This window comes from Pararge aegeria, chromosome 3, assembly GCF_905163445.1.
Source record: "Pararge aegeria chromosome 3, ilParAegt1.1, whole genome shotgun sequence".
Classification (NCBI taxonomy): domain Eukaryota; kingdom Metazoa; phylum Arthropoda; class Insecta; order Lepidoptera; family Nymphalidae; genus Pararge; species Pararge aegeria.
This window is the reverse complement of record NC_053182.1, coordinates 9,977,219-10,000,000: the sequence shown is the minus strand read 5'-3', so window position 1 is coordinate 10,000,000 and position 22,782 is coordinate 9,977,219. Positions and strand designations below refer to the sequence as shown.

At 37.4% G+C, this 22,782-nt stretch overlaps 1 protein-coding gene across 1 annotated transcript in view; it reads left to right on the top strand.

Annotated features, from left to right (window-relative positions):
- Positions 1 to 21,682, top strand: part of LOC120637102 (homeotic protein spalt-major) — a 33,884-nt gene extending 12,202 nt beyond the window's left edge. Inside the window, 7 exon segments of the mRNA XM_039908748.1 lie at positions 4,391 to 7,249; positions 7,480 to 7,613; positions 16,451 to 16,546; positions 18,333 to 18,567; positions 19,136 to 19,314; positions 20,213 to 20,380; positions 20,833 to 21,682. Of these exon segments, the coding sequence (XP_039764682.1) occupies positions 4,391 to 7,249; positions 7,480 to 7,613; positions 16,451 to 16,546; positions 18,333 to 18,567; positions 19,136 to 19,314; positions 20,213 to 20,380; positions 20,833 to 21,213 (4,052 nt within the window). The 3' untranslated portion in view covers positions 21,214 to 21,682.
- The last annotated feature ends 1,100 nt before the right edge of the window (positions 21,683 to 22,782 follow it).

Below are 22,782 nucleotides of genomic sequence, written 5' to 3'. Positions count from 1 at the left end.
TATTGGTTATTCACACTGTTGAGCTTTTACATCTACATAAGAGCTTTTACGTCTACGTTTTACACCTATCGTTGCATGCCATACTTAGTTATCAACCAAAACTGCGTTATTCGGTGAGACCTCTAGCAACTTGGATTCCCAACGTCCGTCATTCCATCATGCTCAGTCATTGCATCTGGTTTTCTGATGTATAACCGAGGTTCTTCGACATGGGGAAGCAAATTATAGCACTTTTGATCAATTGTTATTTACGATTTAGCTTTCTAAAAAAGGTCGTTTAATAAGAGACTAAATTATAGCTGTACTACTAGAATATATAAGGAGGTAAAATTTCATAATCAATATAAACAAATGCCTATTAAGGTTTAATTGCGTCCTCGCGTTTTCATAATAAGCGCACGAGCTATGCACTAGAAAATACTAATTTGTAAATGCAAGATTATAAATAAGGTGGAAAAAATCGAGTCCGATGTATTTACTTACCAGTAATTTACATAAGACTAGATACTACTTTTTTGCATAAAGTCCTACTGCGCGCTGTAAAAGGTATTAACTAAATTAGTAACGCTCTCCGAGTGTGGTCATATAAATGGCCGCCCATGGCGTAATCATTATGTGATATTGATTTCATACGAACAATCATTGCAATAAATACCGTGAATAATTTTCTAACATATCTAACATATCTAACCTTCGTACCTATGGTTCGACTAGTATCGTTTAAAGACTCTGGCTTGTTTCAACGTCAGATACTTTTGTCCTGGCACTATGATATAAATAGATAGATAGAAAACTTTATTGCAAAAATCAAAGATAGTACATAGTTCTTTGCTAAAGTGCAAACGCACAAAAACGCAAAAAAAAAAGAAGAAAAGAAGCCGGTAAATAGATGGTATCGCACTAGTTATGTTTTCATTAGTTTATGTTGGCAATATGTCATCTCTTTCTCTGATGTGTTTAGGATTCTCTTCCCAAATGATAAAATAGGTTTCTACGGTGTGTTTATCATAAGTTATTATTGTAACGATAGTTGAAAGTAGGCCACTGATTTGATTGTAAAAAATAGTTGTGCTACTTTATTGCAAATTATTTTTATAGCATCGTAATTTTAACTCTTGTCCAAATTTAGGTATATCTAACTAATTAAGTTACTTAGCAAATGACGATGCAGCCAAATGCGACCCTCGTTTACCTTGAAGATTTCCATTCAATTATGATTTTAAGGAACAACCTATATTGACGATAGATAGGTATATTGGTACTAGTTGTAGAGAGAATGGATGCATTTCAAATCTTAGTTGTACTTATTTGATAACAGAAAGTAGCTTTTTTCTATATTATTAATATTTCCTATAAGTAAGTTGTGAGGAGAAAAGTACGAATAAATCCAATAGTTCAGTTCTGCATACTGTCTGGAATAGACCTCTGAATCTTGGAGAATGCCGTAAGACAGGCGTCTATGTTCCAGATTTGCATTGAGTGTGTATTTCTAACCGCTTGTTCTATCTTGCTACCTTCTTACTAGTCTTTTCTTGGCCAATTGTCTCGGATTCTGTTCAAGAATAAATAAAAGTAGAACCTCATTTCTTTTCCGTAGGTAGGTACTCTCAGACTTAACTACCGTTCCCATGTTTTCGAGTTTTCAATACTTAGTGATATTAGATGATATTTGGATACCAAATTTCAGAAACACAGGTAAGTTAGACTGAGGACACCTGTAACATTTTACGATACGCATTAAATTCTTTGTGAATTCCTCATGTCACAAATAGAATTTAGCAACAACCAGTATAGATCACAGTTTGAGCAAAAAAAAATCAATAGGCCTACGAGACTTCTGGTGGAAGATTCAAAATTTCAAAATTCATTTATTTCAAGTAGTCCTAATATAAGCACTTTTGAAACGTCAAGTCTGTCTGTGTGTAGTGACTCTACCACCGGTTCGGAAGGCAGATTCTACCGAGAAGAAGCCGGCGAGAAACTCAGCAGTTGATCAGATCAGGTCAGATTGTTATGCGACTATGGATATAAGTAGATACTATTGCCCTAGAATCTCTTGATGTGCTAGAATGCAGTAAATATTAATGTATGTATTAAAAACTTACGAGGAGTCCAATATTATATGAATAATACTTAATCTAATAGTAAAAATGAGCTTGAACTAGGGATTATACTTCAACTATTGATTAATATATTATTATACACTACACTACACTAGGTTATATGCATTGTTTTGGTCATGGCTGTCGGTATAGTCATTCTTACCAAAATGAATTGTTTTACATATCTACTCTTCCCTCGCTAAACTCTCGCTTTCTGCTTAGTGACATTTTCTTTCGCTTCCCTTACTCTTGCTGCACTGCGTACAGTTGTAGTGAATAGCGTAACATAAAAGTAACATAGTCTTGGTCAGATCAGTCAATAAGAAAATAATAGAAACATCGCAGCGGGCCTATTTACATACATATCTATTTACCCTCCTGCTAACATATAGATAGATTTTTAGACACGACAGAATTTTTTATGACAGAGCTCGTCCTGGGTAGGGTACCTCCATGATTTTTTCTGACGCCAAGCAGTATAACTGTGTCTGGAAGGGTTGATTTTCGATGTAATTTCAGACACACAAGGTTCAGCACCTTCGACTCAGTTTGAGGGACACAGAGCGGCATAATAAAGAATGCGTTCCTTGCATCCGCCATGCGAAGTATTTCTCTGTTTCGATGATTTTCCTCATACCATCAGGTAGGCCAAAAAAAGAAAAAAGCTTTATTACAATAGATCAAAGTGCTCATATGTAATTATGTTAAGATATTATGTGCAAACCACTTAAAAAAAATTGGTTTGCGTATCTTTTACTTCATTTGACTAATTATCCCACATACTAGGACTATCGACTCGGCGCTAAGATATATCCCATAATGAGTCCGAATGACCGCACGGCTGCACCCAATGTTGCATTCCTACCAACTGTGTAGGATGCTCTGAGAAAATTTTTAACTTACACGGATAATGTAAGAACAATTCAATTTTCCCCATCATAACATTTTCTTTCCATAAGAAGATTTTTCATATACCTACATATAGTAAGTTCCTAGTTAATTTGTGTCAAAATAAAATGAGATAAGGATAAGAAATTAATATTAATTTTTATATTTATATCCTGTTTAAAAAGTCTTACCGGTAAAATAATAAAGTTGAGGCGGACGAAATTTGTACTGCAAGCCAAACTTTGGTTTGGACGCAAATTGAAACAGCTAGCTAGTATTGTCAAGTTTACTTACCTATTTTAATTCGATAGTCAAGAGTTCCGTGTGTTTTAACGTTTAAAATGTTAGATTGTTTTAATTTTGTATGCACTGCTAGAAACCGCATCCAATATAACATTCGAATAAAATGGTAAGTAACAAACAGAGCCATCTAGCGATGAGTAGTTGTACGTTTCTTATAGTCTGTACAAATCCAACTCATATTCCCGAATGACCTTACCTATAGGCTAATTTGAAACTAAACACTGATGATATATTTATTTTTTATATAATGAGGTCTAAGTGTTTGTTGCAATTTGTACTTGACAGAATACTTAAAATTTTTATGTACAAGCACTGCGTAGATACCGCATCCATTCTTACGTTATTACAGAAATAACGAGCAGAGCCATCTAGCGGTGAGTAGATGTATCTACCGTAAGTTCATACATAGTTATTCTCTTTCTCTTTCATTTATGAATTAAACAGAATTTCGTGAATTTATAATTGAAAAAAAAACAAAAGATAGAAGTGGAACTAATATTGAGTAGGTATTGTAATAAATGTAGGTATGTTCAAACACATAACCTAGAATACTACTTCTAAAGTCCTCTTAAACCCTACATTACCCTTTAAAACTGTTTCTTGTCTGTTTGCTTTTCCGAAACGGCTAGACCGATTAGCACGGGACTTTTACAGGCAGGTCGAGGAATACACAGGTAGGTTTTAACACTGAAAATACATTTTATTTCGTAAACTCACCCTTAAAAGCGTAAATTGGGGGTTGGAAGACAGTTTGAGTCCCATGTTTTTCGTCATTACAGTTAAGGGCTAACCTGTTAATAACCAATTGAGATGTAAAAATTGACAAACTATATGTAGATATCGGTATTCGAATTTGCATAAAATAATGCATTTTAGGCGCGCTTTGTTTAGCAGCTGTTGTTTGATAGAATAAAGTGATACGACACAATCGTGTTTTTTATATTTCGTCTATCAATCATCTTCCTGAAAAATACCGGGTGGTAAATGTGACTTTAACTTAATATCATTTTTCAATCACACAAACAAATATACAATACATAGTTAAGTACCTTCTTGTGTTTTAATCGGAGTAGTAATTAAATATTCTTTTGTTTAAGGTGAAAGCTCCGGATCCTGTTCGGATGAAGAAGTTAACCATGCCTTGCCAGATGAAGCAAGAGATCGGCCGGAGGCACACATGTGTCCCCGCTGTCAAGAACAATTCGAAAATCTTCACGATTTCTTATATCATAAGCGACTTTGTGATGAAAAAGCAATGCAAATGGGTGAAGAGAGGATGCATTCGGATCCTGAGGATATGGTAGTTTCGGGAGATGAAGAAATGGATGGTCCCAATAAGCGATTAGAACAAGTCAGGAGGCATCGACAAGATGCAGAAAATAATAATAGTCTCGAAGATGGCGAGGCTGAACTACCAGAAGCTGACGTACCCCCCGTGGGCCTACCCTTCCCTTTGGCAGGACACGTAACACTAGAGGCTCTACAAAATACGAGAGTAGCTGTTGCTCAATTCGCTGCAACAGCGATGGCAAATAATGCTAACAATGAAGCTGCTATACAAGAATTACAAGTGCTCCACAACACGCTTTATACTCTACAGTCACAACAAGTGTTTCAACTGCAATTAATACGTCAACTTCAAAACCAGTTATCGTTAACTCGACGGAAAGAAGACGACCCACAAAGCCCACCGCCAAGTGAACCAGAACAGAATGCCCCGTCAACGCCGGCTCGATCACCGTCGCCGCCGCGTCCGCCACGGGAGCCATCTCCTATTATACCCTCTCCTCCTACTAGCCAAAGCTTGCCGTCGAATCACACACACCTTACACCCAAAACAGAACAGATTTCTATTCCTAAGATTCCAACCTCATCACCGTCTTTGATGACCCACCCACTATATAGTTCCATTTCTTCATCATTAGCGTCTTCAATTATAACGAACAATGATCCTCCGCCGTCTCTCAATGAACCGAACACACTTGAAATGCTTCAAAAAAGGGCACAGGAAGTACTCGACAATGCGTCACAGGGTCTCCTAGCAAATAATCTTGCTGATGAATTAGCTTTTCGGAAATCTGGAAAAATGTCACCTTATGATGGAAAAAGTGGTGGCCGTAACGAACCATTCTTTAAGCATCGCTGTAGATATTGTGGAAAAGTATTCGGTAGCGACTCTGCACTTCAAATTCATATTCGTTCTCACACAGGGGAAAGACCGTTCAAATGCAATGTATGTGGGTCTCGATTCACAACCAAAGGAAATCTCAAAGTTCATTTCCAAAGGCATACTTCGAAATTCCCACACGTCAAAATGAACCCCAATCCCGTTCCGGAGCATTTGGATAAATATCACCCACCATTATTAGCGCAATTGTCACCGGGGCCTATTCCTGGAATGCCACCACATCCACTTCAGTTCCCTCCGGGAGCACCAGCTCCTTTTCCGCCAAGCTTGCCATTATATAGGCCATCACATCATGATTTAATGCCTCCGCGCCCTTTGGGTGATAAACCACTTTCACATCACCCTCTTTTTGCTATGAGAGAAGAACAAGACGCACCAGCTGATCTCAGTAAACCTTCCGCACCTAGCCCTCCTAGACCCACATCTGATATTTTTAAGTCTGAACCACAAGATGAAGAGAGTCAACGAGATTCCAGTTTTGAAGAGACTGATCGTATATCACCTAAGCGAGAAATTGAAGACAGTGACATAGGGCAAGATGCAGAACAAGATAGATACCCATCGACATCACCGTATGACGACTGCAGCATGGATTCCAAATACAGCAACGAAGATCATATTGGCAGAGAAAGTCCACACGTGAAGCCCGATCCAGATCAACCGGAAAATCTCTCAAGTAAGACTTCATCGATATCGGGACCAATTTCAATAGCAACGGGACTTCGTACTTTCCCTTCATTTCCACTGTTCCCGAACTCTCCACCAAGCAGTGTTTCTTCGGGTAGCCTTACACCATTCCATAACCATCCCAATAGTACAATGGACAGTGCTCTCACACGCGACCCCCTGTTTTATAACGCAATTTTACCGCGTCCTGGTAGTAACGACAACTCTTGGGAAAGCCTTATTGAAATCACAAAGACATCCGAAACGACCAAATTGCAACAGTTAGTAGATAATATCAATAACAAAGTTTCAGATCCAAACGAATGTATTGTATGCCATCGCGTTTTGTCTTGTAAAAGTGCTTTACAGATGCACTATCGAACTCACACCGGTGAACGACCGTTTCGCTGCAAATTATGTGGCCGTGCTTTTACCACTAAAGGAAATTTGAAAACGCATATGGGCGTGCATCGTATAAAGCCTCCTTCACAGCTGTTACATCAATGTCCCGTGTGTCATAAAAAGTTTTCGGATCCAACCATGTTACATCAACATATTCGTCTTCACACGGGTGAAAGATGTAATAATATATATTTCGATCAATTCGCGATCAATCGCGATCATGAAATAAACAATTGCCAGTCATTAACCGGATCAGACATTACTGAATATAATCCTTACTATCCCAATCCGCCTCCGATTTTTCCCACTCCTTCCACTCCCGGCGACCGAAGGGCGGACTCCCGCGGGACCGACGACGAGAGCGGCCGAGACGAGCGCGAGCCCGCTACTCGGGAGTTCGACGACGAACCAGATATTAAAGATCGTCGAACTTCGCCGCTCTCCGTCTGCGCCTCGGCGTCCGAATTTGAAGTAAAAACCATCACCACAACGGCTTCCCTCCCATCGGCGACAGGTTCGGAGAGCGGGCGGAGTGCACGGGCGTCGCCGCCGTCACCATCACCATCGCCGTCGGCGCTGTCCACGCCGCCGAGGCTGCCTCACCACTCGCCGCTGCCGTCGCCCCCGACGCCTCTCGCCGCACTCGGCGCTCTGGGTGGATCGCCCTTCAGCCCGCTCGGACTTGCCTTTCCTCCCGCAGGTATGCGATAGCGGGCTCTTTTCTATGCGTCCGCCCCCGGTCGTCCACTTTTCCACTCCTTCACACTATCCTCAAATTGATTTCTAAAATAATACCTATAAATTCTAGGCCGGGCGCTGTATTAAACTTTGAAATAACGTTTCCTGAATTTCACCTAAACATTGATGTTGTAATGTATATGAGTTCGGAGTTTTATGGTGGCAATGAACAGTCTATTTATTTGTATGCAGTGCGAGGCAACACGACGTGTACCATCTGTTACAAGACATTTGCCTGCAACTCGGCTCTGGAGATCCACTACCGGAGCCACACCAAGGAACGTCCTTTCAAGTGCACCGTCTGTGATAGAGGCTTCTCTACCAAGGTTAGTTATTTTCAAGTAAATATGAAATAATCTAATATTAAATTAATACCAAATGTTAGAAATGAACAAGTAATTTATATGGGTACATATTCCATACGCAACGTGCAACCAGTAAAATGATAATCGTGCAACAGTCACGTTTCTAAGTATGAGCTCCGATTGAACACTTCTGGCATGAAGCCAGGTTTTACGTTATTGTTACGAGTACATACACAAATAGCGACACAAATATCATGTTATTTTACTAGATTTCTTCAAATTTTCTCTACATATCAAACACCTACTCAGATATTATAAATGGTGCCCATCTCATAAATATACCTACATACACCAATAAAACTACAGTCTAACCCAGATTTATTTATCTCAGGATATTTGAAAAAAAAATAGGTAAATACCTAATATCACATGTAAATTGTGCCTTCACTTCCCAGGACGATAAGTTTGAAAAAAATTTGGATGTATTTCTTCTTTGTTACTATCTCTTTTTCAATCTTCTTTTTTTTAAACCTCGATGATAAAATTTGCCGAAACTGGAATCCTTGGCTTCGCAGATAACATTAAGTACATAGCGTAGCAGCATTCTACCTATGCAGTAATCCCGCGTAAAATAATTTATTAAAATCACGGAAGCACCTACTCGTATTCAAGCTTTACTCGCAAGTTAGTCCGCGACATCGAAAACCAAGTTATTCGTGCGCTACGGCGAACTTTATGCTCCGGTTTCATTTCATCTAAGTTTCTGTGCATTAATTTTGCAGGCCGTAATTACAAGTCCCAAGCCGACGTTAGTTCGCATTAGTTTTGGCCGTTGTCTTTCCGTGCATCCGAGCCGCCGCCTACTTGCCAACTTAATGACGATCCGCTCTACAAATTGTATCTTTGTCTTTATTGTTGTAAAATCACAACCATTTCATGCTTCTACAACACATCTTGACGAATTAATGCCTGCAGTAAGCCAGATAGATTTTGACCAGCACCCAAAGTAATAAATGTGTATGTGTAAAAATATAAGAGTTGTGTTGTATAAAAAATTAAGAGTATGCAGTGCTTTTGTGCATGTATGAGGTGACAAGCTTAAACATAACATAACACAACATCTTGTCGGTCAATTCTTAAGTAAAGCCTTGAAAGGGAGATGGGGCATATTAACCAACCAACTAAAAGTCATTGCACATTTCATATAAGTAGATAGGTAATTGTTTCCATGGAGGCTCGTCTGAAGTAATGGTGTAAAAAAGTACTTAACTGCAAGTACCTACAACTACATATTAAATGGTTCAACAAACACCTTTTTGCGATCAATAATATAAACAGGATACAGGAATAAACAGGTACCTATACCTAATTATGTTACCTAGGCATGCAGTGGCGTAGAGACGTAGAGATGATTTCCTATAGAGAAGGCGAAAAAGTTGAAGTTTGTTAACTTTTTATATAGGTAAATGTTTATGTATCTATGCAGCCGTATCTGTCACCCCGTCTACATATTCCCCGTATTAACCTTAAATGGCGGTTAAGTCCTTTAAGCGACTTTCTTTAATGTCTATTTAAGTCTTAGGTAACAAACTACTTACTTGCCGGCCACTCCGCGCTTTCGCTGATTTACCGATGTGGCTTGTTAGTTTGATGCGGTTAGAAATGCAATTCTTATTTACGTATAAACCATTGTCTTGAAACTTACCTTACCTTCCTCACCATTCGTTAATTAACAATTCGTATGCAGAAATTTTAGTTGCGTTAGGTAGGGATTCTATATTAGATTTTCTAAATGCCTTTATCAAAACAACCTAGACACCTAAGAAGCTACAACGATCAAAATTAAGAATACATGCGTAATAAAATAGCTACGTGAATAACTTTTACCTACCTTAATTGTTTAATAAATCAATACATATTTACGTAAGCGTTTGTCTAAAAAAATTTGGCGTTGATATCTACCTACCCGCTAAAAAGCACGATGTGTGCACAAAACATACCTACCTACCTTTAATTCAATGCCGTTGCGACATTTCGTTGGATGACAGCTGATCTTAAAGCCTCCCCAAATCCTTTCAAATCAAACGGCGGGCGGTATTATAAAAGAAATCCGAGCAACAAAGCTCCAGTCTACTTACTTATGATCAAATATTTAAATAATAAAACAACTTGAGGTCTACTTAATATAATTAATTCAATATTTTATACAATACGTAAAGGTTGTTAAAAGAACACATTTTTTTTCTTCCTATACCGATGCAATTCGACTTATTAATAAGTTCGCAAAGTGTTTCGTACTTAAGCTATGCTCGCGACTCGGTCTTCAAATTCGTCGCTATTCCCTACAAAAATGATAACTCATAAAAACAACGTCACGAAAAACGATCGGAATATTAATTCATGTCGTAAAATATTTATTGCTTATAAATCCTTGAGCCTTTACCTACGCCTTGTCAAGCATAAATAATCTTTTTATGACGTTCTCGTAATTATTTATGCTTGACAAAATAACATTTTTCATAAGTTTCTGTAAGTGACCACGCGGGGCTCTTATCAATAAAATATAGTTTATTTATAGCGGCGCCGTAGCAATATTGAAATGGTCTATTACCCAGTGCTTTGACAGCAATTAAATTCTTAGTGGGAAGAAATATTATTACCTACTGTAGGATAGCACCTCTCTACCACTGGAGGTAAATACCACTCATAATTTATAATATACTTACCTTAACCTAGCTAGGTAGGATGTGATATTATCAGCATAACAAAATCATGTTACACTTTTCTTAATTTCTTGATGATAAGGTGGTTTAAAAGCAGTCCTCTCTCACATCGTAGAAAATTCATAGGTTAATTTTAAAATGTTGATATTTGAAAAGAGCAACAGCTGCGGCTTACGAGTATATCGGCTTCTTCTCGGTAGAATCTGCTTTCCGAAACGGCGGGGCGGTGTTAGATTCAGCACATTCAACAAATGAGGTTTTATAATACGGCTTATTAAGTAAGCATATTGAAAAAACATGAAGATTGAATATGAATAATTGAAGGCTTTTCCAGTTCTAACAAATCATTGGCTTACAAAACTACCTACTAGGTACTACCTATCTTTAAGTTTTCATTTTAAATCTTCCGCGGCACTTTATTGTTACTTTCAAATCGCTTTACCTATTGCAATCCAACCTAGCTACGAAACAAAGCTACATTTATATATATGCACTTTATTAAATAGCTACCTTTAACATGTCAAAAAGCTATAAATTAAAATATCTGTCGAAGCATAAACCCTCAAAAATTTTCTTCACAAACCTTTCTATAAGAAACACCTTAACAATTATATTTTTCTTAAACTAGTAACTGTCTATTTTGAATTAGGAAGTATTGCATTGCATTCGCCCGTGGCTAGTTACCACCCTACCGACATAGGCTTGCCGCCTAGCGATTTAGCGTTCCGGTATGAGCGATGGCGCTTAGGAGCCGATTATTAAATAACGATTAGCCCGCTAACTTTTAGACCGCATTATCCTTCATTACCACAGAAGATTGCAGTAAACGTATTACTTTCCACCCTTGGTATGGATTTCCTAAAATACTATATTACAACAAACTTTATACGCCCTAGAACTAATAAAAGTGATTCAATAATAAAGTTTTACTAAACAGATATCAGGTTGATATTCTTAACCAGCAAAACGATCTGGTTTTTTATCCCTGTTTAAAACACGCACCTCAAACTTATAAATAGGTATCGAGGCACGAGTAGCATTAAGTACCGATCAGTTTTTTGTTCGACCACAGTGGAATTTAATTTATGATTCTATCATTTTCAATTAGGTAACAATTAAACTTTGAAAGCCATGCTTTATACCATTATCAGTCGATACGAAGAAATAAACTAATACTGATTCGTATAGATAGATGCTAAGATAGAAATATGTTGCGGGTGATTTTTTCTGGTTGGACAATGCTGACATTACCCAGACATTGTCCGTAATGTAAATAATATTTCCACAGAAAACTATGTTTTTCTTTATCACTACAAGTTAGTTACTTCTCTACTATCTTACCCAGTTCTAAGCTATTTAAGATAATGGAGGGCTAGCCTGTCACAGGTATGGCATTTATATTAAACCTATATCCCTGGTCGGTTTTTGCGCGGCATCGTACCAAACCGTTAAAGCGACAGGGTAGTAACTAGCCATGGCTAGAAAAATATAATTTCCCAAAGTGCATTAACTCGGAATCTCACTCTTACATTCAATTGATTCTCCTTTTTAACCCCTTTTTAAATATGGAACGGATATGGCAGATATATATTATGTTTGGAGGAAGATCTTAGATATAATACCCCAGTTGTGTCTGTTACCATATTTCTAAACACTTTTCACCATCTGGGAAAGAGCTTGTAATTTTTAAAACGGCTGAACTGAGTCAGACGCCAAGAAACTATTGGGGGTGTTCTTAACGACAAGGTTGCTTGAATGCAGGCCGCCTCATTTCTAGTAAGATATAAAAATGATTGTTAGACTATAAACTGTAAAATGATGTTGGAAAATGCAACCTGCTGAGTTTCTTGCCGGCTTCTTCTCGGTTGAATCAGCCTTCCGAAGCGTTGATTGAGTTACTACAAAATGAGTGACTCGAAGTTTCAAAAGTGAAATAAACTAATTTTAATCTGTAGGTAACTCTATACATGCACTCTGCATTTTTCGTTAGCGGAATACCTACCAGATATACTTAGCTGTCGGAAACGGGTCAGTAACAAAATGAAACGTGCTAACTCGCTATCAGTACCTCAGTAAAATGTGCAAATAGTTCTTAATACTTTGATTCAATAGAACGTCATTGCAGATCGGAATAATCGATACAGTTCGCCGCGTGAACTTTCGGCGCGGGCGAGTAGCGAATCTTACCTATTTGAATTTTAAATGCGCTTGTAAGGTTCTATTCGATAAGGCCGTGCACCTTGTTCTGGGGTACGCGCTACAACTGATATACAACGCATCGGTAGCCGATTAATAAGTAGGTGTTGTTAGTGTCGTGTGAAAAGAGAGCTGGCGGTCGCTCTACATGAACAATTGCTGTACCTACGTCGCGTCGCTCTACATGAACAATTTCTGTACCTACTTACAGCTCTGTTATTTTTTTTTTATTGACTAGCCTTTATCACGTCACACTGCTGCATAAATGCCACAAGCACAGCTATCTTTTTCTCACACAATAATTGATTTCATGGGATAGAAGGAGCGACCTTAGAGTTTAGACCCATTTGCGGCTTTTGCAGCGCCATCCACCACGGATTGTTGGGTTTAGGAAAAAAAGTCCAGCTTTTATCTTTGCTATTGAATATTAATAAGACTAAAGTTATAAAAATTAAAATGACATTACAATGATAATAATAACTGAGGCATGCAATTGTAATTATGCCCATATAATTTTGCGTAGTAAAACCGTCAGCGCTCGTTTTACGTGACACAACTTATGCAACATAATTTGATAGTCACCACGATTTGCTTATTTTTGTATTATCAACGTTTTCATTCCAATACTACCTATTGTTTAATTCATTTAAACAAACTATTCAAGTTCTTTAAAATATCTATTCAAACTATTGCACGTCCCCTTTTTTTTATCTTGCTAGGTGCATATTTCGTAACTAGGTAAAGGTAACTTACGTTTCGTGTTATTTAGTATATAATTACTTGGGTTTGGTAACCTACGGGCAACAGTTAGTTCCTACTATCAGGCATTGCGTTTGCCACTATAGGAAAATTTGTATTAGCAATTGTAATCAAATTGTATTGCTAGGATCTACTTAGAACTCAATTATCTTTTACACGAAAGAATATTTTTCATTAATAAACCTCGGGTTGTGGAAAAATCAAAGTGCTTTATCTGAGAATTGACAGGCAGAGTTTTAAAAAAATAAACTATTCAGATTCGCTAAGCCTGTCCTCTATCTCCAACCAAATCCATCAGATCTACACAAAGTTAGTTAATAACCTCTATAGTACAAAAATAATTATTTAAATCGGTTATAATTTGTCGGAGCCTTAATGTCGGAAAAAAAAGTATCCTATATTACTTTTAACACTTCCAAGAATATGTGTACAAAGTTTCATGAGGATCGGTTAAGTAGTTTTTGCGTGAAAGCGTAACAAACAAACTTACATTGACATTTATATTAGTAGGGATTGACATTAATTTCTAACAATAGTTCAATTCTTCATTAGGTACGGCCCCGTACACAGGCAATATTATTGAAAATATTCAGATTATTGACTTGTGTGAGGGGAGCCTTAAAAATCTCTGTAGCTAAGGTACCTACAGCCAAGCGGTGTTAGGAAATTGTCCATCCGCGTAACTCGGAAAGCATTTTTAGCTTGCGGTCCCTGTTTTTTGTTCTTTACGCAATATCACCTGGTGGTAAGTGATGATGCCGACTAAGATGTTAGCGAGCTAGCCTGTTAGGGATTATAGCAGTTTAAATTAACCTATACATCGCTAGCATATGATAATAATCATTAAAACCCACTAACCCACATTGAAGCAGTGTAGTGGGTCTTGGCTCTAGGACCCTCGTCGGTGTTGATGATGGTAAAATTATAGTTATTATATAATATGAAAGTAAAGTTATATTGAAATCCGTTTGAAAGTTGTATAAGTAAATCATCCAGCAGTAATTGCAAACCAACAAAATGCGACCAGTCTTCAACGTTTTTATGCTTATAGCTACGAACATTCTATGGAACTCTTTTTTAGCTAAACGAAGTAACTTCTCGGTTCAATAATTACACGTACAAAACCAGATATTTTATTATAAAAGCGGATGAAAACGTTAAAAGCATCTGTCGAATAAAATTGATTTTATGACAAACTTAAGACGATTCGCATTCAGACACACTTTTGTGTTGCCGTCGGATACAAAACCAACTAAGTCTAACTACCTTTTATAATTAAATTATCATAAAATCATTATGTTATTAATAATATCAATCACTTTTGGTGTCCAGTTCCACTACCTATATATTATGTGTGTCGCATAATATATAAGTATGTACCAATAAGAATAATAGAAATATCTTAATATATATAAATCTCCTGTCACGATGTTTGTCCGCGATAGACTCCTTAACTACTTATCCGATTTTAAATTAAATTGGCACACCGTGAGCAGTCTGGTCCAACTTAAGAGATAGGATAGCTTAGATCTTTAATTAAAGTCGCAATTTTATTTTATTGCAAATTATTTGTCCATAATTAATTGACAGTCACATGTTATATATATATAACTATACTCATTTAAGGCTTAGCGATACTGAATACTTTAAAAACGAAATCAAACGCAGACGAAGTCGCGGGCAACAGCTAGTAAACTATAAATATATATTAACTAAAACTATATTAGGTATATAATATGTTAGCAATCGTAAACACAAGCTTTATAAATAAATTTCCATGCAATTGTACGAGATTACACAACAAAACTAATAAATTTAATTTACTTAAGGTTGATTAACCTGTGTCACACGCAATACACAAATTCATCTCCAAACTGACGAGACACTAGCACTGGACTAATATGACATTATTAATAAACGTGCCGTAACATCGGAATAGTTTCGCTGTTTTTGCATATGTATTCTTACATTTTAAATGTGTAACACACACAGTATGTCAAAAAACTATAGGTCTTCTAACTATAGGTAACTATAGGTATCTTCCGTCTCACCTGTTTTCCTGTAATAGTAACTCATAGCAATAACAAAACGTCCCTACGTTTGCGCAACGCCTTATATAAAAACAACGTGAAACAGCACTCTTACGAACGCCACAAACGTTTTGAAATTATAATCAGCCATTGTGAATGTCATATCTACAGGCCAAATATTTTATAAAAAATAAATAAAATTTAAATATTGACCTCAGCTCGACAAAACTTAAGAACCAAATTAACATAATATAAATAAGTATACATAATCATAATATTATACCTACACACACATATAGTGTACGAGTTGGGTAACTTTGTATATATATATAAAACTTTGTCAGCCAATGAAAAATGAGATTCCTACTTAATATACCTTGTTTTTTGGGTCGATTTTTCAATTGCCAAGTAGATTTAATAATAATAAATTTGACGTATTTACAGTTGTCGTTTGTAGATCTGTCAAATTTATTCTTCAGGTGTGTTATCTATCCCGATCGAAAATATTTCGCTGTAGTATGATAATATAATTTATGATATGTGTATGTACTTCGACAATGTCAATTTTTATAGCCGGCAGGTTTTGTAGGATGATCATTGTTGCCATCTGCTGGGTTTTATAAATATCCTAATAAAAAAAAAATCCCGATAATTATTAGTAGTAGTTTGTGGCAGAGCTGGATAACACCACCATGATTATTTCTGCCGCTAAGCAGCTTTGCTGTGTTCCGGTCTGGTTGCTGGTACCTACATGCGCATTAGGCTTAACACCAGTGGCGTGCACTTCATACATGCGCAAAAGCACTGCATACCCTAAAACATTTGTATTACTCATAATGGGGAAGAATTTTCCATTTTATGCCATTTTCCTTCTTTATGCATACCCTGGTCAAAAACCCTGTGCACACCCTGCTTAACACCTACGCCTCAGGTGGACATTTTTAGAACGTGTTCCTTGCACGCCCTGCGAAGTGTCACTCTGTTTGTACGAGATGGTTTTCAAAGTCTGCTTCGTCCGTTAATTATTATTATAAAAAAAAGAAATAGATGTATTATGCCCATTTTTTTCTCTTGTACACTTATGTTTCCCCATTAATCCCTTTTTATTGTGTATGCGTGTGCGTAAATGTGTGTGTATTTGTGGTTCCAGAGCAGTGGCGGCGGTTGTCAGTGCGGAAGGCGTGCGCGCGCACCCCGCCCGCCGCACGCCACTGCTTTGGATCTCTGGAACGCCTTCGTCTACCCGGTATGAAAGAGTGACGCCTGAGCGTGGACTCTAAGCTAATCCTAATAACGACCCTATATGACCTTTTGTTTCGACCACATTTTGTTTATTTAAACCCCTATAGAAACCTTAATGTAGGTGCTCTACATTCGATTCCATAATACCCACATAAAGTTTAGGTATAAGATTTCGTCATAGAAAATATTTTTCTCGAAACAAAACGTTGCAAGGTGTCTCATCTAGTCTAGTACCTGTAAAGATTGCTTGAACATTTTAAGTTCAGTACTCCAACATGCCCTTTCAGTAGCTTTTCTGAAAACTGCTAACCGGTTGAAGCTTTTCAGTTAAAACTAAATAATTTTCTATGTGTTACACAAAGGGTGCTCAAATTTTACGTTTTGTATAAAGTCGGCCAATTGGCAACTTGGCAGAAAAGCTACTGGATAGGTAAGAGGTCAAGTTTGCCTTTTGTTTGTAAAAAATAAAAAGTTACTTTAGACAAACTTTGTATTACCTATAAATGTTTATAATATTAGCAAGTAAATATATTTCATTTGTACATTACAAAATAATATACTTATACCTACGTAAAGTCGGGTCCAGATATCATCATTCGACGACGCGTTTCATTATCGCAATATGTGGACGGGTGATGATACGCAGTCATGAAACGCGGTCCCGTTAAGCCTCTCTGATAAAAAAAAATATAAAACCGCACGTTCCATGTCGCGTTTTGTTCGATCATCAAAGGACAGCTGATACGTAACAAGGCAATTTGACACACGATAATTTGATTTGTTATGAAAGGCTTCCAAAATGAAATAAGTATACACTGAATACGATACGAATGAAACTACGATACGGATGGTGATCGGTCCTGTCAAATTATGGGATGGTACTTATCCGGACCCGACTTTAGCCCTGGAAGTGGTGCGGGCACAATAACTGACTGAACTGACTGTAACATACGTTGGTACCTATTTAACTTCAAAAATGTACATCTCATATTACTTAATGCCGGAGCCTCTGCAATGACTACCTACCTCATTTTTATTGCATTCCTCGTTTATTGCATTTGTTTGAAATTTTTACATATGTCAAAATTTGAACCAGAAGAATGCAATAAAAACTTTCCATACATATTCATACATGTAACTTTTGATATTGCTGCATACCAACAAGTCAATTAAATATTAACCCTGTTCATTTTTACCTACTTGCCTATGCGATAAAGTTAACATTAAAAGTTAAAAAAAAACTAGAAGTAGTTTATTAAAACTTACTTGCGTAGATAGCATAAATTGAATATAGTCAGCTAATCTATCCTACACACGCACTATTTGACTCATTATTTATAACGATTAGTGCAAACAAAAGGAAATTTAAATCCGACTATGAAATTTGAAGGTAGGTATAGAAACGTATTAATTTTGCAGAACTTAATGCTCTATTTTTTTGTAATCTTAACTATGTATGAATAAAATTTTGTGACGTAAACTTTGATACTACTACTTAGGACTGCCAATTTTGTGTCAGAAATGTGTAGGTATAAGATATTTTGATAGCAATTAAAGATAAATGGAAAATCAGGAACTTCATTGATGATTAAAAGCATCATGTATAGTGCATATAAATCTTTAGTATAACTTATCTATTGCTATTTTTTATTTTTAACACATCAAAAAGTTCATGCAGTAGGTACATGAAAAAGAACATTTTGATGAGTGCAGATATCCATCTTTAATTATAAATAGATGTAAGGATAAAATTGGTAGACGGTTGCACTAAAATATGTTTTATTTACCAGGGCAACATGAAACAACACATGCTCACGCACAAGATAAGGGATATGCCGCCTGGTTTCGACAAAGGGCCCAGTGGTCCTTCCGGGCCCCCTAGCGAGGACGGAAGAGACCCTAGCCCTGACAGGCGGTCTTCCCCGGAAAAAATGGACCTGAAGAGATCGCCGCCGGCCCATCCTCCACCCCCAATGTCACACCCACCTCCGATTGACATGCCACCACTACCGAAAAGACCTACCGGTAAGTTATATTGATTTCAGTGTGACAACATGACTTTTTCCATAAACAGTTCCAATCAAAATTCAAATCCAACTATATTTGCGCAGCCACTTCTGCCCTTTTTTACGCCAGGCAAACTTACGTACTTTCTGGTCAAATTCAAATTTTTAAATTCAAATTCAAATTCATTTATTTCAAGTAGGCCTACTTTATAAGCACTTCAAGAAACGTCAAGTATGCATGTTTGTGTGACTCTACCACCGGTTCGGAAAGCAGATTCTACCGAGAAGAGCCGGCAAGAAACTCAGTAGTTGCTCTTTTACATTATTAAACGTAGGTTACGTTATTAAGTACCGGTACCCACTTAATCAATTATTAAAATCAACCGGGCACTTTTTGATGATCTTTAACTAATACCATTACTTTTAAATTTATTAGTGGAGAAATACATCTGAGACTCATAAATATCAATCAAACTGTATGAAAAACTGAAACTTATCGCAAATATAAAGTCGCTGAACTACGTAAACTTAGAGATCAACAATTTTGTAGAACAGCCTACTTATACTTACTTACCCTAACTTTGCAGTGCCCAGTCTCCCAAGTCACCCTCCACCATCAGCGTCTTCGAAGCACCTGTGCGGTGTTTGCCGAAAGAACTTCTCCTCGTCATCAGCCTTGCAGATACACATGCGCACGCATACGGGGGACAAGCCATTCCGATGTGCAGTCTGTCAAAAGGCGTTTACTACCAAAGGCAACCTTAAGGTGGGTAAATTAGACTTAAGATTTCTTTTTGATTTTTTGAATGGATATAATGTAATTTGATGGAGATTCCAACCCGCGTCAATATAGATATCTTTCCCCGCTTATGTTGTTACTAACGCCAGAATATGGTGTTTTGTATTTCCTATGCTAGGCATGTTGGTTTAGAAGGAACAAGGCAATCGGTTTATATTTATTTACTATTCTACAATTTCCTTGACTGTCAGAATATATTTTGCACTACCTTTTTTTGCACTGCCTACATGTGATACTATCTTACAGTTTGAACCTAAAAATAGAAGGCAACAGGTCAACTTTTGCCCGACAGTTCATTCGCTTTTCCACTTAAACTGTTTCTGTTCCCGGGCTAAAAAATATATTATGTCCGTCTCCAAGTTTATCGTCAAGATGGATTTATTGATTAAGCCTTGAACAGATTATTTTTTTTACTATTCAGGCTCAAAAAACCATACCACTGCCATAGCTTTTACTGGAAGAAATCAGATACAGCCCTAACATCACATTCAAATTTAAAATCAAGTCAATACTGTCACTTTGGTACGCGTCGCGTTGCGTAGCGTATATACTTTGCGCGAGTCGGTCTTTTATTTTTAATAGGGTTGCCATCAGTAAACACTTGTTTTTTTAAATTATATGTATGGAAAATTAAATATGCTTCTCTGATTTTATATTGATACAGGGTATAATATAAAATCCCCATAAAATATACTGAAGCACCCTTCCATTATTACAGCACCCAGTATTTCGTAATTCGGTTTATATCTAACAAATTTGGTAAAGTTCAATGCAGTGGCTTAGCCGAACATAGGTAACAAGCAAAGAAGCAAAAAGACATATTTATGAATTTATAATAAACATTAGTATTAATTGTGCTGTGCAGGTCCACATGGGAACGCACATGTGGAGTGGGGGCGCGTCACGGCGAGGGCGACGCATGTCCCTAGAACTACCTCCGCGACCACTTCATGAGCCACACGAGCTGCTACGTCGCCCAGACCTGTTCTACCCCTACCTACCAGCGCCATTCCTCAACGGCATGCAACAGAAGGTAACAAAATTTCACAACTAACAAACAGTTCGCAAAAATTTACTTGGTCCGGCTAAATTAAATTATACGAAACGATCGCGCATATTTTATGTCACCTCAAACTTTAAAAACTGAATCCGCGCAGCCACTCGTAAACCCTTCATTCTGGGAGGAGACCCGTGCCCCGGAGTGGCTGGTAACGGGTTGACGATGGGTTGATGTACGTGCTTTCTTTTTGACTGATAGGTATTACCCCGGGTAGCTTTTTAAAAACTATTTTTGTTTTTATATAACTTAAAGTATATATTTGGTCCTATTTCTATTTAATGGTAGGTAGCCGACGGAAATTCAATAGGTACAGAGTAAATTACAAAATTAATGCAACTGTAAAATAAACAGTATTTTTTCAACATGGACATAATACATGGAACTTGGAAGTGGTATTTTTTTTTAATTCGATTATTTTCCTACAGCTGAACGAGATATCTGTAATACAGCAGAACGCCGGACAAAACGGCGTAGCTGGAAAGTTCCCTGGTTTACTCGGTTTCGGAGCGTTTGGGGCAGGAAGACCGGGTGCCGCTTCGCCGCTCGAGAGGCCGCCTTCGCTGGAAGGCGGAGACGAGCGACAAGCAGCGATGCGGGAACTAGCCGAAAGAGGACGAGAACTGGCAGAAAGGAGTCGGCAAATGCGCGAGGAAAGCGAAAGGGAGCATTACAGAGCGGCTGGCGGACATCCCGCGCATGCGCTCGCGTCCAATCCCGCGCAAGCTTCCCCGCCCGCGCCGCACGCACATCCGCATCCTCTCGCCTCGTTACCGCCGCCCGCGCGAACTGAAGGCCTCACCGTATAAAAAGATGGGACCCGACACAAATTGGAGCTCCCAAACACATTCCAGTAATCTCCGATCCAAACTCAGTGGTGAGCCCGCAGCGGCTGATATTGTGCGAGTTATTATCGGTTTAATGAACTTTAAAATAAAGTCATCTTATCATACTCTTGTACAAAAAATGCACGGTTCGAGATGCGATGGACTATTTGTAATTCGAATCGCTCGAAATGTTTCGTTTGATATCGTATAAATTCGTGTTGAATGTAGCGCTGTGTATTGACTTATTATTACGCCTAGTATTATGTAGGTAACTTATATGCACGAGTACGGGCCTGGGGCAATTGGGGACTCGATTGAGTCCCGCGTTTATGTCATTACTCTGTGATAGAGCACGACAAAGAGCCGCGTCCTTTTACCGATACGACATTCGGAATACTCTGTATAGATTCTTATCTATCGAGGACGCGGCCTAGTGTGCTATGACATCAAAAAATATTATAAATTATCCCAAAAATTAATTAAATTCATAAATCTATATATCTCTAACTGTATATAAAACTGTATGATAATATTGTAATGAATGAATAGTTATAAAGTAAGACAAAGTTAAATTAATTATACTTTATTTATCTATACCTGTAACTGGAGTGCGATATGCATGATTTTCTCTTATGTCACATTCCAACGTAAGGAGATTCTTTAGAAAGTACATAGATGTATTTATAAAACGTAGTTCGTGATGTAGATCGTTATCCAATGGGTAGCATATGTGTCACAAACTATTATCGGTCCCGACTCTCGAGTCTCCTTGAACTATGATGAAATTGATCACAATAAAAATAGTGAAACATTTATGAAAAGATGTAGGTACAACAAAAAAAACAATAATTGCCACTCTAGGTACTCTATTCTCTGTATTTAATTAATGTAATAGAGGTTAATGACATATTCATATCATGTAAATTGATAAAGTATTTGCATTTGAGGTCTATATAGATTTAAGTATTTAGAGTCATAGCTATTATATTGCTTTAGAATACTTCGACATATCTTTGTAAAGAGTGATCGACTACTGATCGATTTGTCAGTACCCCTAGTATGACATTTGCACGCTCGCAGTAATCGCTGTAACGTCAGAGCAAAATGGACCTAGATAACTATGTTTTAAAGTTTAAATTCGTCCAGACTACTACAACCATGGTTCCATGTTTTCAGTATAAACAAGTATCATAACAATTATTTTTAAACAAGCTTTTATTTAAAAGGTAAGAAATTAAAAAGTTTTTTCAGTGCGGATTTTTTAATATGTCATACATGAACCAAATTTGTGAACATGTGCATGGGCTATAAAATAGCTCTCAGCTATTAACTTGCGATCAACGTTCTCGCACTCGGTCCTATAGTCGCAGCGGTAATTCATATAATAACTTTAATAAATAATAACTTTAATTAATACTGAAAAACACATTACTTACCTATGAATGCGACGCATGGAATAGTCCTCTCATTAGGGACTGAGGGATTCTGGATGCCTTGAGCCCGTAGTGGTACGTGGTAGTCCTAGACACTTTCACTTTCATACATCTTTCG